Source organism: Oncorhynchus masou, chromosome 9 (assembly GCF_036934945.1).
Source record: "Oncorhynchus masou masou isolate Uvic2021 chromosome 9, UVic_Omas_1.1, whole genome shotgun sequence".
In the NCBI taxonomy this organism is placed as follows: Eukaryota; Metazoa; Chordata; class Actinopteri; order Salmoniformes; family Salmonidae; genus Oncorhynchus; species Oncorhynchus masou.
Window position 1 is genome coordinate 7,252,215 of NC_088220.1, and position 17,869 is coordinate 7,270,083.

Here is a 17,869-nt window from a genome sequence, read left to right on the forward strand (position 1 = left end):
GTAAGCACAGTATAACAATGAGTAATCACAATCATGATTACATTGTACAGTAATTACAGTAATAATGACAGTAATAATGAAAGTAATAATTACATAGTAATAATGACAGTAATAATGACAGTAATAATGACAGTAATGAGTGAGATAATGTGAAGAGCTGTTGTGAGGTGTTCCATGTATCAACAATGTGAGAATGAGGATGGGCGGCGTATAGAGGTGAAGTACAGTACCTGTGGAAGAACAGCAGGATGGACAGCGTGGTCTGGTCAATGTTGCTGTTGCAGATGCCCTCGTTGAGCAGGTAACAGGGGTCTCTGACCACAGACTCCAGAGAGTCCAGCCTCATCATGCTGTTCAGCTTGTCTGTGTTCACGTTCTGGTTCTGGAACGTCAGCTGCTCACGGAACTGGCGGAAGTGGCTGAGCGACGTGGGACTGCCCATCAGAGGGGTGCTGTTGCCTCTGCCCTCACCCCCTCCTCCAGCTGGGTCGTCACAGCTAGCCAGGTCCAGGCAGCAGGAGCAGCAGTCCAGACCGATGGGAGAGCGACATTCTTCTCCTTCTGACATGATGACAGCAGATCAGGCAGTCAAGTCAGCAGAATACCTTGAGGGACTGGAGAGACGAGGACAGAGCTCCACAGCAGGAGAGACCGTGGCACTGGTCTCTCTTCTTCTCAGGCTTGTAGTTGTTGTTGTGTGTAGGGTGTATTCCTCAGAGGGAAGGATTGCCTCCCTCCAGGTCCTCTGGATTGGTTGTGTTGGTAAGTCAAGTGCCCCCAGCTTCCTCCTCTTCCCTGAGAGTAGGCAGTCAGTCGTGTCTCCCTGAGTCTCAAACTCGTCACGTTAATAAGGCTATGTTTGCTTTGGTTGTGAGACACTCGCTTCTGTGTCTGTGGGAGAGAGAGAGTTAGCCAATGCTGTGCTGTCTGTGTCTGAGTCGAACACACTCGCCCTGATTCAGCGGGAACGCGTTTCAAAGCTGCTTATCACTTCTTTTTTTTGCCCAACGTTTGCGTGCTTAGAGACAGAGGGAGGGAGGTGGGGAAACCTTGTGATTGGTAGACGGCTGGCCCTCCTCTTTCTCTGCTCTCTCAACTGCTACATCACGATTGTTATTATTAAAGAGAGAGAGAGAGAGAGAGAGAGGAAGCAAGAGAGACACAAAGAGAGAGAGACACAGAGAGAGAAAGAGAGAGACAGAGAGAGACACACAGAGAGAGACACAGAGAGACACAGAGAGAAAGAGAGCAACACAGAGAGAGAAAGAGTGACAGAGAGAGAAAGAGTGACAGAGAGAGAAAGAGTGACAGAGAGAGAGACAGAGGGAGAGAGAGAGCGAGAGAAAGAGAGAGACACAGAGAAAAAGAGAGCAACAGAGAGAGAAAGAGAGTGACAGTGACAGAGAGAGAGAGAGAGAGACAGGGAGAGCGAGAGAAAGAGGAAGAGAGAGCATGAATACATACGGAAAATTGAATTAGCATACTAAAAAATCCCTATCAAAATCCTTCAGTTTAAACTTGAGATATCATTGGATGCGTCTCAATCCACCTCATCCGCCTATGTCGCACTTCCACATCTGTGGTGAATGGTGACAGAGCTACAGCAGTGTTTGTTTGTCAGACCATGAGACATCCCGGAAATTGGTCTCACAAAATCGTCTGTAGTGTCCAAATGATTTGGCCTACATTATGACCCCTCTATGGAAAGATGAGATTCTTGCCATCGATGTTCTCCGTTTTGCTCTAAGATGCCCACAAGCGGTCCTGTCTGTAGCGTCCGAGCAGTTTTGAGTTACACACTAACATGACCCCTCCGTGTTGAGACTCTCACTAAGGTCGACTCTCGGCAACGCGTATATGTTGGTTGTTTTGCTCTCGGATGCACACAGGCCTCACAAGACTCGTCTGAAGGACCCCTGGGAGCTGAATGAAAGTGCATACGGAGACTGTTCAGTGCCCCCCCCCCCCAATAAAGTGTTAAATACATGTGTAAAACAAGTAGAAGTGTCCTCATTTCCTGATCTTTGTATTACCTCTCAGATATAGTAAATACGGAGACTGTTCAGTGCCCCCCCCCCAAATAAAGTGTTAAATACATGTGTAAAACAAGTAGAAGTGTCCTCATTTCCTGATCTTTGTATTACCTCTCAGATATAGTACATACACTTCAGAACAAACTTCCGTTAGATCATTTTTAGGGGGGGGACTATAAACAAGAACCGTAACAGTCCTAACTGGTGCCTAAAACACAAAGACAGGAAACAATCACCCACAAAATACCCAAAGAATATGGCTGCCTAAATATGGTTCCCAATCAGAGACAACAATAAACACCTGCCTCTGATTGAGAACCAATCCAGGCAACCATAGACTTACCTAGACAACTAAACTGAACACAACCCCATAAATCTACAAAAAAACCTAGACAAGGCAAAAACACATAAATCACCCATATCACACCCTGGCCTAACCAAAATAATAAAGAAAACAAAGACAACTAAGGCCAGGGCGTGAGAGAGGGGGGTAAATGTGCATGAACATGGCATATTTTGTCAAATGTAAATTTTCACACTCAATGGGCACAAACAAAAGTGCATGTCTGTAATATTTATAGTTCATCCATTTCAAGTTTGATCAAGTCAAGATAGTAAACGTCAATATTTGCAATCTTCTCAGTTTGTCCCCAGTTTGTTTATTGTGCTAAGTGAATTTTGATATCTGGCCCAGCGTGTTATTTTCTCAAACAACAGTATCACAAGCTAGAAAATAGAACGTCAATACATGTGAATTGAAAATGATATCATGCAGGCCATGGCTGCCAGCCTGCCACAGTAAAATCAAATGGTTTTCATTATACAAAGTAAGTAAACAGATAGCCCTTGATTTAATTAAGTTAGGTGAACTTATCTATCCAGAGTGTGCTTAAGTTAGGTGAACTTATCTATCCAGAGTGTGCTTAAGTTAGGTGAACTTATCTATCCAGGGTGTGCTTAAGTTAGGTGAACTTATCTATCCAGAGTGTGCTTAAGTTAGGTGAACTTATCTATCCAGAGTGTGCTTAAGTTAGGTGAACTTATCTATCCAGAGTGTGCTTAAGTTAGGTGAACTTATCTATCCAGAGTGTGCTTAAGTTAGGTGAACGTATCTATCCAGAGTGTGCTTAAGTTAGGTGAACTTATCTATCCAGAGTGTGCTTAAGTTAGGTGAACTTATCTATCCAGAGTGTGCTTAAGTTAGGTGAACTTATCTATCCAGAGTGTGCTTAAGTTAGGTGAACTTATCCAGAGTGTGCTTAAGTTAGGTGAACTTATCTATCCAGAGTGTGCTTAAGTTAGGTGAACTTATCTATCCAGAGTGTGCTTAAGTTAGGTGAACTTATCTATCCAGAGTGTGCTTAAGTTAGGTGAACTTATCTATCCAGAGTGTGCTTAAGTTAGGTGAACTTATCTATCCAGAGTGTGCTTAAGATAAGGTGAACTTATCTATCCAAGTGTGCTTTAAGTTAGGTGAACTTATCTATCCAGAGTGTGCTTAAGTTAGGTGAACTTATCTATCCAGAGTGTGCTTAAGTTAGGTGAACTTATCTATCCAGAGTGTGCTTAAGTTAGGTGAACTTATCTATCCAGAGTGTGCTTAAGTTAGGTGAACTTATCTATCCAGAGTGTGCTTAAGTTAGGTGAACTTATCTATCCAGAGTGTGCTTAAGTTAGGTGAACTTATCTATCCAGAGCTTAAGTTAGGTGAACTTATCTATCCAGAGTGTGTTTAAGTTAGGTGAACTTATCTATCCAGAGTGTGCTTAAGTTAGGTGAACTTATCTATCCAGAGTGTGCTTAAGTTAGGTGAACTTATCTATCCAGAGTGTGCTTAAGTTAGGTGAACTTATCTATCCAGAGTGTGCTTAAGTTAGGTGAACTTATCTATCCAGAGTGTGCTTAAGTTAGGTGAACTTATCTATCCAAAGTGTGCTTAAGTTAGGTGAACTTATCTATCCAAAGTGTGCTTAAGTTAGGTGAACTTATCTATCCAGAGTGTGCTTAAGTTAGGTGAACTTATCTATCCAGAGTGTGCTTAAGTTAGGTGAACTTATCTATCCAGAGTGTGCTTAAGTTAGGTGAACTTATCTATCCAGAGTGTGCTTAAGTTAGGTGAACTTATCTATCCAGAGTGTGCTTAAGTTAGGTGAACTTATCTATCCAGAGTGTGCTTAAGATAAGGGGAACTTATCTATTCAGAGTGTGCTTAAGTTAGGTGAACTTATCTATCCAGAGTGTGCTTAAGTTAGGTGAACTTATCTATCCAGAGTGTGCTTAAGTTAGGTGAACTTATCTATCCAGAGTGTGCTTAAGTTAGGTGAACTTATCTATCCAGAGTGTGCTTAAGTTAAGGGAACGTATCTATCCAGAGTGTGCTTAAGTTAAGGGAACTTATCTATCCAGAGTGTGATTAAGTTAAGGGAACTTATCTGTCCAGAGTGTGATTAATTTAGGGGAACTTATCTATCCAGAGTGTGATTAATTTAGGGGAACTTATCTATCCAGAGTGTGATTAATTTAGGGGAACTTATCTATCCAGAGAGTGATTAAGTTAGGGGAACTTGTCTATCCAGAGTGTGATTAAGTTAAGGGAACTTATCTATCCAGAGTGTGATTAAGTTAGGGGAACTTATCTATCCAGAGTGTGATTAAGTTAGGTGAACTTATCTATCCAGAGTGTGATTAAGTTAGGGGAACTTGTCTATCCAGAGTGTGATTAAGTTAGGGGAACTGATCTATCCAGAGAGTGATTAAGTTAGGTGAACGTATCTATCCAGAGTGTGATTAAGTTAGGGGAACTTATCTATCCAGAGTGTGATTAATTTAGGGGAACTGATCTATCCAGAGAGTGATTAAGTTAGGTGAACGTATCTATCCAGAGTGTGATTAAGTTAGTACACTATCAGCTTTGCAGTGAAGACAGAATAGAACAATTAGAAGATATCATGGCTTATTGAAAGCAGGCGTCAAATTCAAATGTTTGGGCCCAATAGCGTGCCATTTTGGGATGTACCCTTTTTGCTGGGAAATCAGGTAGAAGCTGTGGATGAAGTGAAATGAAAGAAACGTTGCCCTCTATTGGCGCTTGAGAAAATACAGCACTTCTGTGATGACATGTTGATGAAGTGAGTCTGCCTGGCGATTCACTCTAAATTCTTCCCCTTCTCTGTCGTACGCGAGCAACTTTAGTCAGACTGCCGACGTTGATGTCGTTTGTGGCGACGAATGGCACGAGGGGCGTTGTACAAAAAACTAAAGTTGTCGTCTCTGACCAATCAGTGTCAAAGACAATGACACGTTTTCAAACCGCCGCCTTTACCAACGCGTGTCCTGACTCTGGTCCAACCCATCACCTCTGGACCAGTCTAACGGCTCTGAATGTGTTGGTATTCGGTGAAGGGTCTGGGAGGTACTCAGATCCAGACTCATCGAGGAGGAGAAACTAATGTCCGTGGCTTGGCGTACAGTGGTGTAGAGCAGTTTTACATTTGGCCATGAGGCTGAGAGAAAATGTTGCTGTTTTAGAGCTCAGGGATTCTTGAAAGACAGGCAATCTCAAATATTTGTCTTAATATTAATATAATTTGAAATATATATTAGTATGAGCTATCATACCATGTAAAGGATCAACCTATTTTTCTCCTATATAAAACACAACTTACTGGATTCATGTCCGTCAGGCAACATAAAAGTCATTTTATTTTTTTATAATGATTGTGTTTAAATGCCTTTATTGTTTAATTCTAAGATTAGATTATTCAAATGTGTAATACTGTCACGGCCGTCGTTGGAATGAGACCAAGGTGCAGCGTTGTAAGCGTACATTTTCTTTATTTACTTATTTATATAAAATGTCACCAACAAAACAAGAAATAACAAACATGACTGTGCCGCTTACAAGGGCTATAGTACCCCTAACAACGACAACTTCCCACAATGACAAAAGGGAACAAGGCTGCTTCAGTATGATTCCCAATCAGAGACAACGATAGACAGCTGTCCCTGATTGAGAACCATACCCGGCCAAAACATAGAAATACAAAAACATAGAAAACAGAACATAGAATGCCTACCCAAGTCACACCCTGACCAAACCAAATAGAGACCTAACAAGGCTCTCTAAGGTCAGGGCGTGACAAATTCAAATCTCCAAATATGTGTTTGTTCTGTTTTATAGCACTATTACATTTCTAGATTTAGAAAAAAATAACTTTCGTAAAGAAACTTTCGTATGTCTAGTACTAACGACATGCTTTGAGTATGCGAATGACTAAACACTATACACATCAGCTACTATAGCCACTGAAATGACAGCAACACTTAGCAAAGAGTTGCAGTTAGTTTCAGAACGGGTGGCAAGGAATAAGTTAGTCCTACTTTTTTCAAAAACTAAAAGTATTGTATTTGGGACAAATCATTCACTAAACCCTAAACCTCAACTAAATCTTGTAATGAATAATGTGGAAATTGAGTACGTTGAGATGACTTATTGTTGCATCAATAAACAGTAGCTAAGATGGGGAGAAGTCTGTCCATAATAAAGCGCCTCTCTACTTTCTTAACAGAACTATCAACAAGCCAGGTCCTACAGGCTCTAGTTTTTTCCCACCTGGACTACTGTTCAGTAGTGAGGTCAGGTGCCACAAAGAGGGATCTTGGAAAATTAAAATTGTCTCAGAACAGGGCAGCACAGCTGGCCCTTAGATGTACACAGAGAGCTAACATTAATGACATGCATGTCAATATCTCTTGGCTCAATGTGGAGGAGAGATTGACTTCATCACTACTTGTTTTTGTAAGAAGTGTTGACAAGCTGAATGCACCAAGCTGTCTGTTTAAACAACCAGCACACAGCTAGGAAAAACATTCCGTTCTGTACAAGTCAGAACAGTAGGATAAATGAAGGGGACAAACAGACAATGAAAGCTTTTATATAATATTCAACGCTTACATTTCTCTAAAACAGTTTATAGGCTATTTGTGCACCACCAAGTAAGAACAGTAGGCAAAATTAAGAGGGGAAAATATAGCAAATTATTAGGGTGAGGCAGTTTGAACACCGATGAACACATATTTTGAACACATGTCAAAAAAGATACAGGTCATATAACACTATTTGACACATTAAATAATATGTTATTTTGACAGGTCAGAATTTTGACAGATAGAATGTGGTGTGTGCTGAATTTGCAGGTGCAAGCCAGGTACCACCACTACTATCAGTAGCACTGTCAAAGCTGTACAAAACAATACAAGCACTCACCGGGACACGAACGATGTGTTTACAATACCTTGTTGGTAAAAATAGACCAAATTATTAGGGTTCGAGGCACCGGGGCTACAAACCGCTTACTACACAACATACACTTAGTATTACTTTCTTAGCTACAGTATATATATCTCCCTGGCATATTACATCATTTATTCAGCAGCATACAAGACATTCTTGGACCGACCGTGTGGCGCAGCGGTCCTTTGTGGGCAAATTCTGTCATAAAACCTTCTGTGGATTCATGGTGGGAACTCGGAGAGAAAAACCACACAGCCACTCCATTGAATAGCAGGCTAATGTTAGTGGTTTCTAAGTACCACTTGCAGTTAGCCACTGATTCTTTCCAAAAGACTCAATGTGTCACGACTTCTGCCGAAGTCGTTGCCTCTCCTTGTTCGGGCGGTGCTCGGCGTTCGACGTCACCGGTCTTCTAGGCATCATTGATCCATTTTTCATTTTCCATTGGTTTTGTCTTGTCTTCCCACACACCTTTTTTCAATCCCATTCATTACCTGTTGTGTGTTTAACCCTCTGTTTCCCCTCATGTCTTTGTCAGAGATTGTTTATCGTCAGTGTAGTGATTTTTGTATAGGTGCGCGACGGGTCTTCGTACCATATTTATTTATATTTATTTTTTCTATTTAGTGCTATGGAGCATGTTAATTGGACTTTATTAAAAGACTCCATTTTACACTCCGTTTGACTCTCCTGCGCCTGACTTCCCTGCCACCTATACACCTATGTCTGACACAATGTGCGATTTCCAACTTCTTGTGTTCTCTTTATGGACGATGAGCACCGATAAGTTTCAGCTGTCATTTCTCTTCGTTATTTCTCTTCATATGAAAAAAGTGATTTGTCAGTAGACTGTTGACTTTATTCATGATGATGACATGCTACCTAAGATTTTCAAAGTATGATGTTGACATGATAAGCTCTGAAACCAGATTGCATAGCAGAGAGGGTATGGTGAGATTTGAAATGGTCTGTAATCTGTTTGTTGACTTGGCTTTTGAAGACCTTAGAAAGGCAGGGTAGAATAATTTTGCACGCCCAATTTTTCAGTTTTTGATTTGTTAAAAAAGTTTGAAATATCCAATAAATGTCGTTCCACTTCATGATTGTGTCCCACTTGTTGTTGATTCTTCACAAAAAAATACAGTTTTATATCTTTATGTTTGAAGCCTGAAATGTGGCAAAAGGTCGCAAAGTTCACGGGGGCCGAATACTTTCGCAAGGCACTGTACGCACATATACATATTATTTTTTTTTATTTTACCAGGCAAGTCAGTTAAGAACAAATCCTTATTTTCATATGACAGCCTGGGACCAGTGGGTTAACTGCCTGTTCAGGGGCAGAACGACAAATTTGTACCTTGTCAGCTCGGGGTTTGAAATCGCAACCTTCCGGTTACTAGTCCAATGCTCTAACCACTAGGCTACCCATTTACATATACATATATACACACATATATATATATACACACATATATACACACACATACACACATATATATATATACATATATACACACATATATATATAGATGTATATATATTTACATACATATACATATACATATACACATACACACATATATATACATCCATATATATATATACATATATATATACATACATATATACATACACATATACATACATATATATGCATCCACATATATATATACATATACACATACACATATATACATACATATATATATATATACACACACACACATACATATACATATACACATATATATATACACATATACATACACATATATACATACACACACACACATATACATACATATATATACATATACACATATATACACATATATATATATATATATATATATACACACACACACACACACACACACACATACATATATATACATATATATACACATCAACATATATAGATGTATATATATATATACATACATATACATATACACATACACACATATATATACATCCACATATATATACATATACATATACATATACATATACACATATATACACATATATATGCATCCACATATAGATCTACATACACATACATACATATACATACATACATACATATACACATATATACATACACATACACATATATACATATACATATATATATATATACACATATACATATATATATATACACATATATATACATACATATATACATACACATATATATATATTTTTTTGGGGGGGGGGGCACAAAATGTGGGCTCTGCCCCACCTGCTCTGAATGACGGGTCGCCACTGACTTCTACCATTTGTCATGTGGGACGTAGCTCTGGGGGGTTTCCTGTACAAAGTGGAGGAGTGGATAGTGTGTAATTTTTCTTTTTTGTCATTGGACATGTGTACAGTATGTGACTCTGAAGTACTTGGGGTTTTACTGCCCCCCTTTGGAAATAAAGGTGTACTGCTGGTGTTGAGGCATTGCCTCACAATTGGAAAGATTCTGAGGATGAAAAAAAAATACACTAGAGGGTGCAACAAGCAAACATAAAAACTAACTGAATCCTAAATATAAAAACTAACTGAATCTCAAACATAAACTCTCTGTATCTCACAGCATCATCTACACCATATGATCTCAGCTGTCTCCATGTCATTATTGGTCAAATGTATTGATGACAGATTCACAAGTCTTACTTTGAAAATAAGTCTACGCATGTACTTAAATAAGATGTATGTTTCATTATTTAATGTGCCAAGCTTTCAGTCAACGATGACCTTCCTCAGAGCAAGACAAAGATTTGACAGAGTTTATGGTATCTGAAGGCATTACAGAGTGATAGGCAGACATGATGCATTTAGTCTAGATCAGTGGTCTGGACATAAAACTGTCACATGGAATCATTACGCATTCTAAGATGCTGTTCTAAGATTCTGTTCTAAGATTCTGTTCTAAGACACTTCAGGTTAAAGGAGCATCAGTTAGATGAGACACAATATCAAATCCAACATCTATTTTAGACACCCTTGTGAACCACACTATTGTTCTGTACACTCCACAAAGTTTTAACTTTGAAATGACCTCGGCAGGCTCACTCATTGGTTGAGCTAAAGCCAGTCGGATTGTGTTCTATTACTCCAGATACTCCTGAATCAAAGCTGAGGGACTAGACAGACAGAGCAGTCAGTGGGTAGAGTCAGCTGAACACGGGTAGGTGAGCTGAACACGGGTAGGTGTGCTGAACACGGGTAGGTGTGCTGAACACGGGTAGGAGAGCTGAACACGGGTAGGAGAGCTGAACACGGGTAGGTGAGCTGAACACGGGTAGGTGAGCTGAACACGGGTAGGTGAGCTGAACACGGGTAGGTGAGCTGAACACGGGTAGGTGAGCTGAACACGGGTAGGTGAGCTGAACATGGGTAGGTGAGCTGAACATGGGTAGGTGAGCTGAATACGGGTAGGTGAGCTGAACATGAGTAGAATCAGCTGAACATGGGTAGAGTCAGCTGAACATGGGTAGGTGAGCTGAACATAGGTGAGCTGAACATGGATAGGTGAGCTGAACATGGGTAGAGTTTTTGTTTATTTACGTATTAGGTTACCTAAGGTTTGATTATAAACGCTGTATGACTTGTTTGGAAAAGTTTATTAGTAACGTTTGGGATTAATTTTGTATGCATTTTGATGGAGGGAAACTGGGTGGATTGACTGAAGCGCGCCAGCTAAACTGAGTTTTCATGGATATAAAGAAGGACATTATCGAACAAAATAACCATTTGTGATGTATCTGGGACCCTTTGGAGTGCCAACAGAAGAAGATCATCAAAGGTAAGTCATTTATTATAACGCCTGGTTGAAATATGTTTTTTCCTGCTTTTGTATGTGGGGCGCTGTCCTCAGATAATGGCATGGTATTGTTTCGCCGTAAAGCCTTTTTGAAATCTGACACAGGGGCTGGATTAACAAGAAGTTAAGCTTTATTTTGATGTGTTACACTTGTGATTTTATGAAAGTTAAATATTTATAATTCTGTAGTTTGAATTTCGCGCTCTGCAATTTCACTGGATGTTGGCCAGGTGGGACATTACCGTCCCACCTGTCCATAAGAAGCTAAATCATTCAACCCTCTTGTTACCTCTTAAGGATTGTGACCAGTGGAGTAAAAGAAGGACTGTCTAAGGGAGAGGAGAGGAAAATAAAGGACAGGAGAAAAGAAGAGAGCAGAGCAGAGCAGTGGGTTCATACTTGGTTCCCAGACAGCGATAATTGTTTCACTGGTGTACTCAGGCTTGAATTTCCTATAAGAATCTCCACCAACACTCCACGGCCTCCACTTGGCACGTTCATCATAATATCATGGCACAGTGCCAGTTCAGGGTGAGTGCTTAGTGTCAGCGTCTAGCTGGAAGAGGGCACACACATCTACAGGATGAGAGAAACCTGACTGTTTCCACACACACACTTCCACTGTGAAGTCTAGGACATGTTGGAGAGATTGAGAGGAACTCAGGGTGAGACTGTGATATCTCCTCCCGGACCAATGAAAGGATTAGAGACTGCTGTATAACCCTGAGTGTCTGCCCAGGCACAGCAGGGAAGAGATCAGCCACTTTCAAATGTGACAAGATGGGAGAAATACTGTATATACTCTTTGTGCAGTAATAAATGAAACGTATTACAGTCAGACAGATACACTGATGGCAGAAAAATATACTAACATTATTACTGGAGTAAACGTGTAACAGAATCAGATGTATTGCTTTATTTCATATTTGATGCCAGAAAAGTGTAGGCCAGGATTCCCCAATTGTCGGCCCTTCGGGAAAAATGTTTTATTTCCAAAAATATATATTTAATTTCAGTTCTTGGATATAAAATCCTCACCAATTCACAAGGAAATGATTTTAATTTGGGAAATCAGTTCCCAAGTAATCCGACGTTTAAGAGAGGCATATGTGATCGTATCTCAATGTCAATCAAGGTTTGAAATGATTCTGTTTTTCTCAAATGCTATATATGTTTGGGACTCCGGCTGTCAGTTTACAGAGTACTGGTAAAAACCAACCTGTCCCGGTAAAAACCAACCTGTACTGGTAAATCCAACTGGTCCCGGTAAATCCAACTGGTCCCGGTAAATCCAACTGGTCCCAATAAAACCAACCTGTACCGGTAAAACCCAACCTGTAAAACCCAACCTGTACCGGTAAAACCCAACCTGTAAAACCCAACCTGTACCGGTAAAACCCAACCTGTACCGGTAAAACCCAACCGGTAAAACCCAACCTGTACCGGTAAAACCCAACCGGTAAAACCCAACCGGTAAAACCCAACCTGTAAAACCCAACCTGTAAAACCCAACCTGTACCTGTAAAACCCAACCTGTAAAACCCAACGTGTACCGGTAAAACCAACCTGTACCGGTAAAACCAACTTGTGTAACGGTTTTCATGCGGTGAAAGAGAGTCGGACCAAAATGCAGCGTGTAGATTGCGATCCATGTTTAAAGAAAAAAACGTAACACGAATCTAAATACAAACACTACAAAACAAAGAACGTAACGAAAACCGAAACAGCCTATACTAGTGTAAACTAACACAGCTACAGGAACAAGGACACTAAGGACAATCACCCACGAAACACACAAAGAATATGGCTGCCTAAATATGGTTCCCAATCAGAGACAACGATAAACACCTGCCTCTGATTGAGAACCACTTCAGACAGCCATAGACTTAACTAGAACACCCCACTAAGCTACAAACCCAATACCAACACACCACATACAAAAACCCCATGCCACACCCTGGCCTGACAAAATAAATGAAGATAAACACAAAATACCTCGACCAGGGCGTGACAACCTGTCCCAATAAAACCAACCTGTACCAATAAAACCAACCTGTACCAATAAAACCAACCTGTACTGGTAAAATCAACCTGTACTGGTAAATCCAACCGGTACCAATAAAACCAACCTGTACCAATAAAACCAACCTGTACTGGTAAAACCAACCTGTATTGGTAAAACCAACCTGTCCTGATAAAACCAACCTGTCCTGGTAAAACCAACCTGTCCTGGTAAAACCAACCTGTCCCAATAAAACCAACCTGTACGGGTAACACAACCTGTACGGGTAACACAACCTGTACTGGTAAAACCAACCTGTCCCAATAAAACCTACCTGTACTGGTAAATCCAACCTGTACTGGTAAAAACCAACCTGTCCCAATAAAACCCAACCTGTACTGGTAAAACCAACCTGTCCCAATAAAACCAACCTGTCCCGGTAAAACCCAACCTGACCCAATAAAACCAACCTGTACTGGTAAACCCAACCTGTACTGGTAAAACCAACCTGTACCAGTAAAACCAACCTGTACCAATAAAACCAACCTGTACCGGTAAACCCAACCTGTACTGGTAAACCCAACCTGTACTTGTAAACCCAACCTGTACTGGAAAAACCAACCTGTACTGGTTAAACCAACCTGTACTGGTAAAACCAACCTGTACCGGTAAACCCAACCTGTACCGGTAAAACTAACCTGTACTGGTAAATACAATCTGTACTGGTAAACCCAACCTGTACTGGTAAATACAATCTGTACTGGTAAAACCAACCTGTACCGGTAAAACCAACCTGTACCGGTAAAACCAACCTGTACTGGTAAATACAATCTGTACTGGTAAAACCAACCGGTACCAATAAAACCAACCTGTACTGGTAAAACCAACCTGTACTGGTAAAACCAACCTGTACCAATTAAACCAACGGTACCAATAAAACCAACATGTATTGTTAAAGTAGGAGGAGCCACTACTCTGACTATGACATCAATTTGAAGGTGCCACTACTCTGCTTATGACATCAAGTAGAATGTGCCACTACTCTGATTATGACATCATGTAGGAGGAGCCACTACTCTGACTTTGACATCATGTAGGAGGAGCCACTACTCTGACTTTGACATCATGTAGGAGGAGCCACTACTCTGACTTTGACATCATGTAGGAAGAGCCACTACTCTGACAATGACATAAAGTAGGAAGAGCCACTACTCTGACTATGACATAAAGTAGGAAGAGCCACTACTCTGACTTTGACATCATGTAGGAAGAGCCACTACTCTGACTATGACATCAAGTAGGAAGAGCCACTACTCTGACTTTGACATCATGTAGGAAGAGCCACTACTCTGACTATGACATCAAGTAGGAGGAGCCACTACTCTGACTATGACATCAAGTAGAGGGAGCCACTACTCTGACATCAAGTAGGAGGAGCCACTACTCTGACTATGACATCAAGTAGGAGGAGCAACTACTCTGACTATGACATCAAGTAGGAGGAGCCACTACTCTGACTATGACATCAAGTAGCAGGAGCCACTACTCTGACTATGACATCAAGTAGGAGGAGCCACTACTCTGACTATGACATAAAGTAGGAAGAGCCACTACTCTGACTATGACATCAAGTAGAAGGAGCCACTACTCTGACATCAAGTAGGAGGAGCCACTACTCTGACTATGACATCAAGTAGGAGGAGCAACTACTCTGACTATGACATCAAGTAGGAGGAGCCACTACTCTGACTATGACATAAAGTAGGAGGAGCCACTACTCTGACTATGACATAAAGTAGGAGGAGCCACTACTCTGACTATGACATCAAGTAGGAAGAGCCACTACTCTGACTATGACATCAAGTAGAAGGAGCCACTACTCTGACTATGACATCAAGTAGGAAGAGCCACTACTCTGACTATGACATCAAGTAGGAAGAGCCACTACTCTGACTATGACATCAAGTAGGAGGAGCCACTACTCTGACTATGACATCAAGTAGGAGGAGCCACTACTCTGACTATGACATCAAGTAGAAGGAGCCACTACTCTGACTATGACATCAAGTAGGAAGAGCCACTACTCTGACTTTGACATCATGTAGGAAGAGCCACTACTCTGACTATGACATCAAGTAGGAAGAGCCACTACTCTGACTTTGACATCATGTAGGAAGAGCCACTACTCTGACTATGACATCAAGTAGGAGGAGCCACTACTCTGACATCAAGTAGGAGGAGCCACTACTCTGACTATGACATCAAGTAGGAGGAGCAACTACTCTGACTATGACATCAAGTAGGAGGAGCCACTACTCTGACTATGACATCAAGTAGGAGGAGCCACTACTCTGACTATGACATCAAGTAGGAGGAGCCACTACTCTGACTATGACATAAAGTAGGAAGAGCCACTACTCTGACTATGACATCAAGTAGAAGGAGCCACTACTCTGACATCAAGTAGGTGGAGCCACTACTCTGACTATGACATCAAGTAGGAGGAGCAACTACTCTGACTATGACATCAAGTAGGAGGAGCCACTACTCTGACTATGACATAAAGTAGGAGGAGCCACTACTCTGACTATGACATAAAGTAGGAGGAGCCACTACTCTGACTATGACATCAAGTAGGAAGAGCCACTACTCTGACTATGACATCAAGTAGAAGGAGCCACTACTCTGACTATGACATCAAGTAGGAAGAGCCACTACTCTGACTATGACATCAAGTAGGAAGAGCCACTACTCTGACTATGACATCAAGTAGGAGGAGCCACTACTCTGACTATAACATCAAGTAGGAGGAGCCACTACTCTGACTATGACATCAAGTAGGAGGAGCCACTACTCTGACTATGACATCAAGTAGAAGGAGCCACTACTCTGACTATGACATCAAGTAGAAGGAGCCACTACTCTGACTATGACATAAAGTAGGAAGAGCCACTACTCTGACTATGACATCAAGTAGGAAGAGCCACTACTCTGACTATGACATCAAGTAGGAGGAGCCACTACTCTGACTATAACATCAAGTAGGAAGAGCCACTACTCTGACTTTGACATCATGTAGGAAGAGCCACTACTCTGACTATGACATCAAGTAGGAAGAGCCACTACTCTGACTTTGACATCATGTAGGAAGAGCCACTACTCTGACTATGACATCAAGTAGAAGGAGCCACTACTCTGACTATGACATAAAGTAGGAAGAGCCACTACTCTGACTATGACATCAAGTAGGAAGAGCCACTACTCTGACTATGACATCAAGTAGGAGGAGCCACTACTCTGACTATAACATCAAGTAGGAAGAGCCACTACTCTGACTTTGACATCATGTAGGAAGAGCCACTACTCTGACTATGACATCAAGTAGGAAGAGCCACTACTCTGACTATGACATCAAGTAGGAAGAGCCACTACTCTGACTATGACATCAAGTAGGAGGAGCCACTACTCTGACTATGACATCAAGTAGGAGGAGCCACTACTCTGACTATAACATCAAGTAGGAAGAGCCACTACTCTGACTTTGACATCATGTAGGAGGAGCCACTACTCTGACTATGACATCAAGTAGGAAGAGCCACTACTCTGACTATGACATCAAGTAGAAGGAGCCACTACTCTGACTATGACATCAAGTAGGAAGAGCCACTACTCTGACTATGACATCAAGTAGGAAGAGCCACTACTCTGACTATGACATCAAGTAGGAGGAGCCACTACTCTGACTATAACATCAAGTAGGAAGAGCCACTACTCTGACTTTGACATCATGTAGGAAGAGCCACTACTCTGACTATGACATCAAGTAGGAAGAGCCACTACTCTGACTTTGACATCATGTAGGAAGAGCCACTACTCTGACTATGAAGTAGGTAGTGACAAAAGCTGAATCTTCTCCTCAGCCACTGTAATACAGCAAAGTTTTTCTTTTTTTAAAGAAGATTCTGTTGGCAGCTGATGTACTTTGATGTAAATTATTCAGATGAAGTCACACCATCATCTTTAACGATCTCCCCGAAGACCTACTTCCTCATCTTACAGAAATGTACTTCTCCCTCCCTCTCATGTGACACGGCACGTCCACCCAGGTCTGTATAACACTATGTACCAAACGGTGCCATTTATTCATTGGACCATGGTCAAAACTAGTGCCCTCCATAGGGAATAGGACGGTATGTGTTACTAGTGTAAGCCTTGCAATAGAATAAACATACCAGCTGGACAGAAGACAAAGAACAGTGGCCATGTTTTGATTTCAGTGTGTGCCCTTTTTTAACGATCACTGTCCAAATATCTAGATTTTGCAGACAGTGTTTTGCGCTGAAAACAGAAATAGGCTGAATTGCGTCAGACCTTAAAGCAGTAATGGTATTCTTCTACATTAAATGTGAGCTCGATTTGCTTAGATCTCACTCTGTTTTATGTTGCCTGGAAGGCTTTCTGAGCCAGTACAAGTACTCTATGGGTTTTCATTGTCTTTATTTTGCCAGTAATTTAATCAGTTTATTCTACTTTTTAATATTACTGCCATTTTAATTTTCCCCATTAATAAAATGGTAGATTATGTATAATGAAGTGAAATGCTGAAGGAAGGCTGCAGAATTCTGAGGGCATTATGTTATGCAGTTTAAAAAAGTTCAATCATTATTTTCTTAAGGTCCAAATCCCCTAACCATTTACTTGTTCCATATCGCTCACTCTCA

General features: G+C 41.0%; 1 protein-coding gene across 1 annotated transcript in view; it reads right to left on the bottom strand.

Moving 5' to 3' along the window:
- The window catches only part of LOC135545460 (TSC22 domain family protein 3-like), a 64,302-nt gene extending 63,293 nt beyond the window's left edge, over positions 1 to 1,009 (bottom strand). The window contains exon 1 of the mRNA XM_064973089.1: positions 231 to 1,009. Coding sequence (XP_064829161.1) covers positions 231 to 568 — 338 coding nt within the window. The 5' untranslated portion in view covers positions 569 to 1,009. The remainder of the gene's footprint in view (positions 1 to 230) is intronic.
- Between the last annotated feature and the right edge of the window lie 16,860 nt (positions 1,010 to 17,869).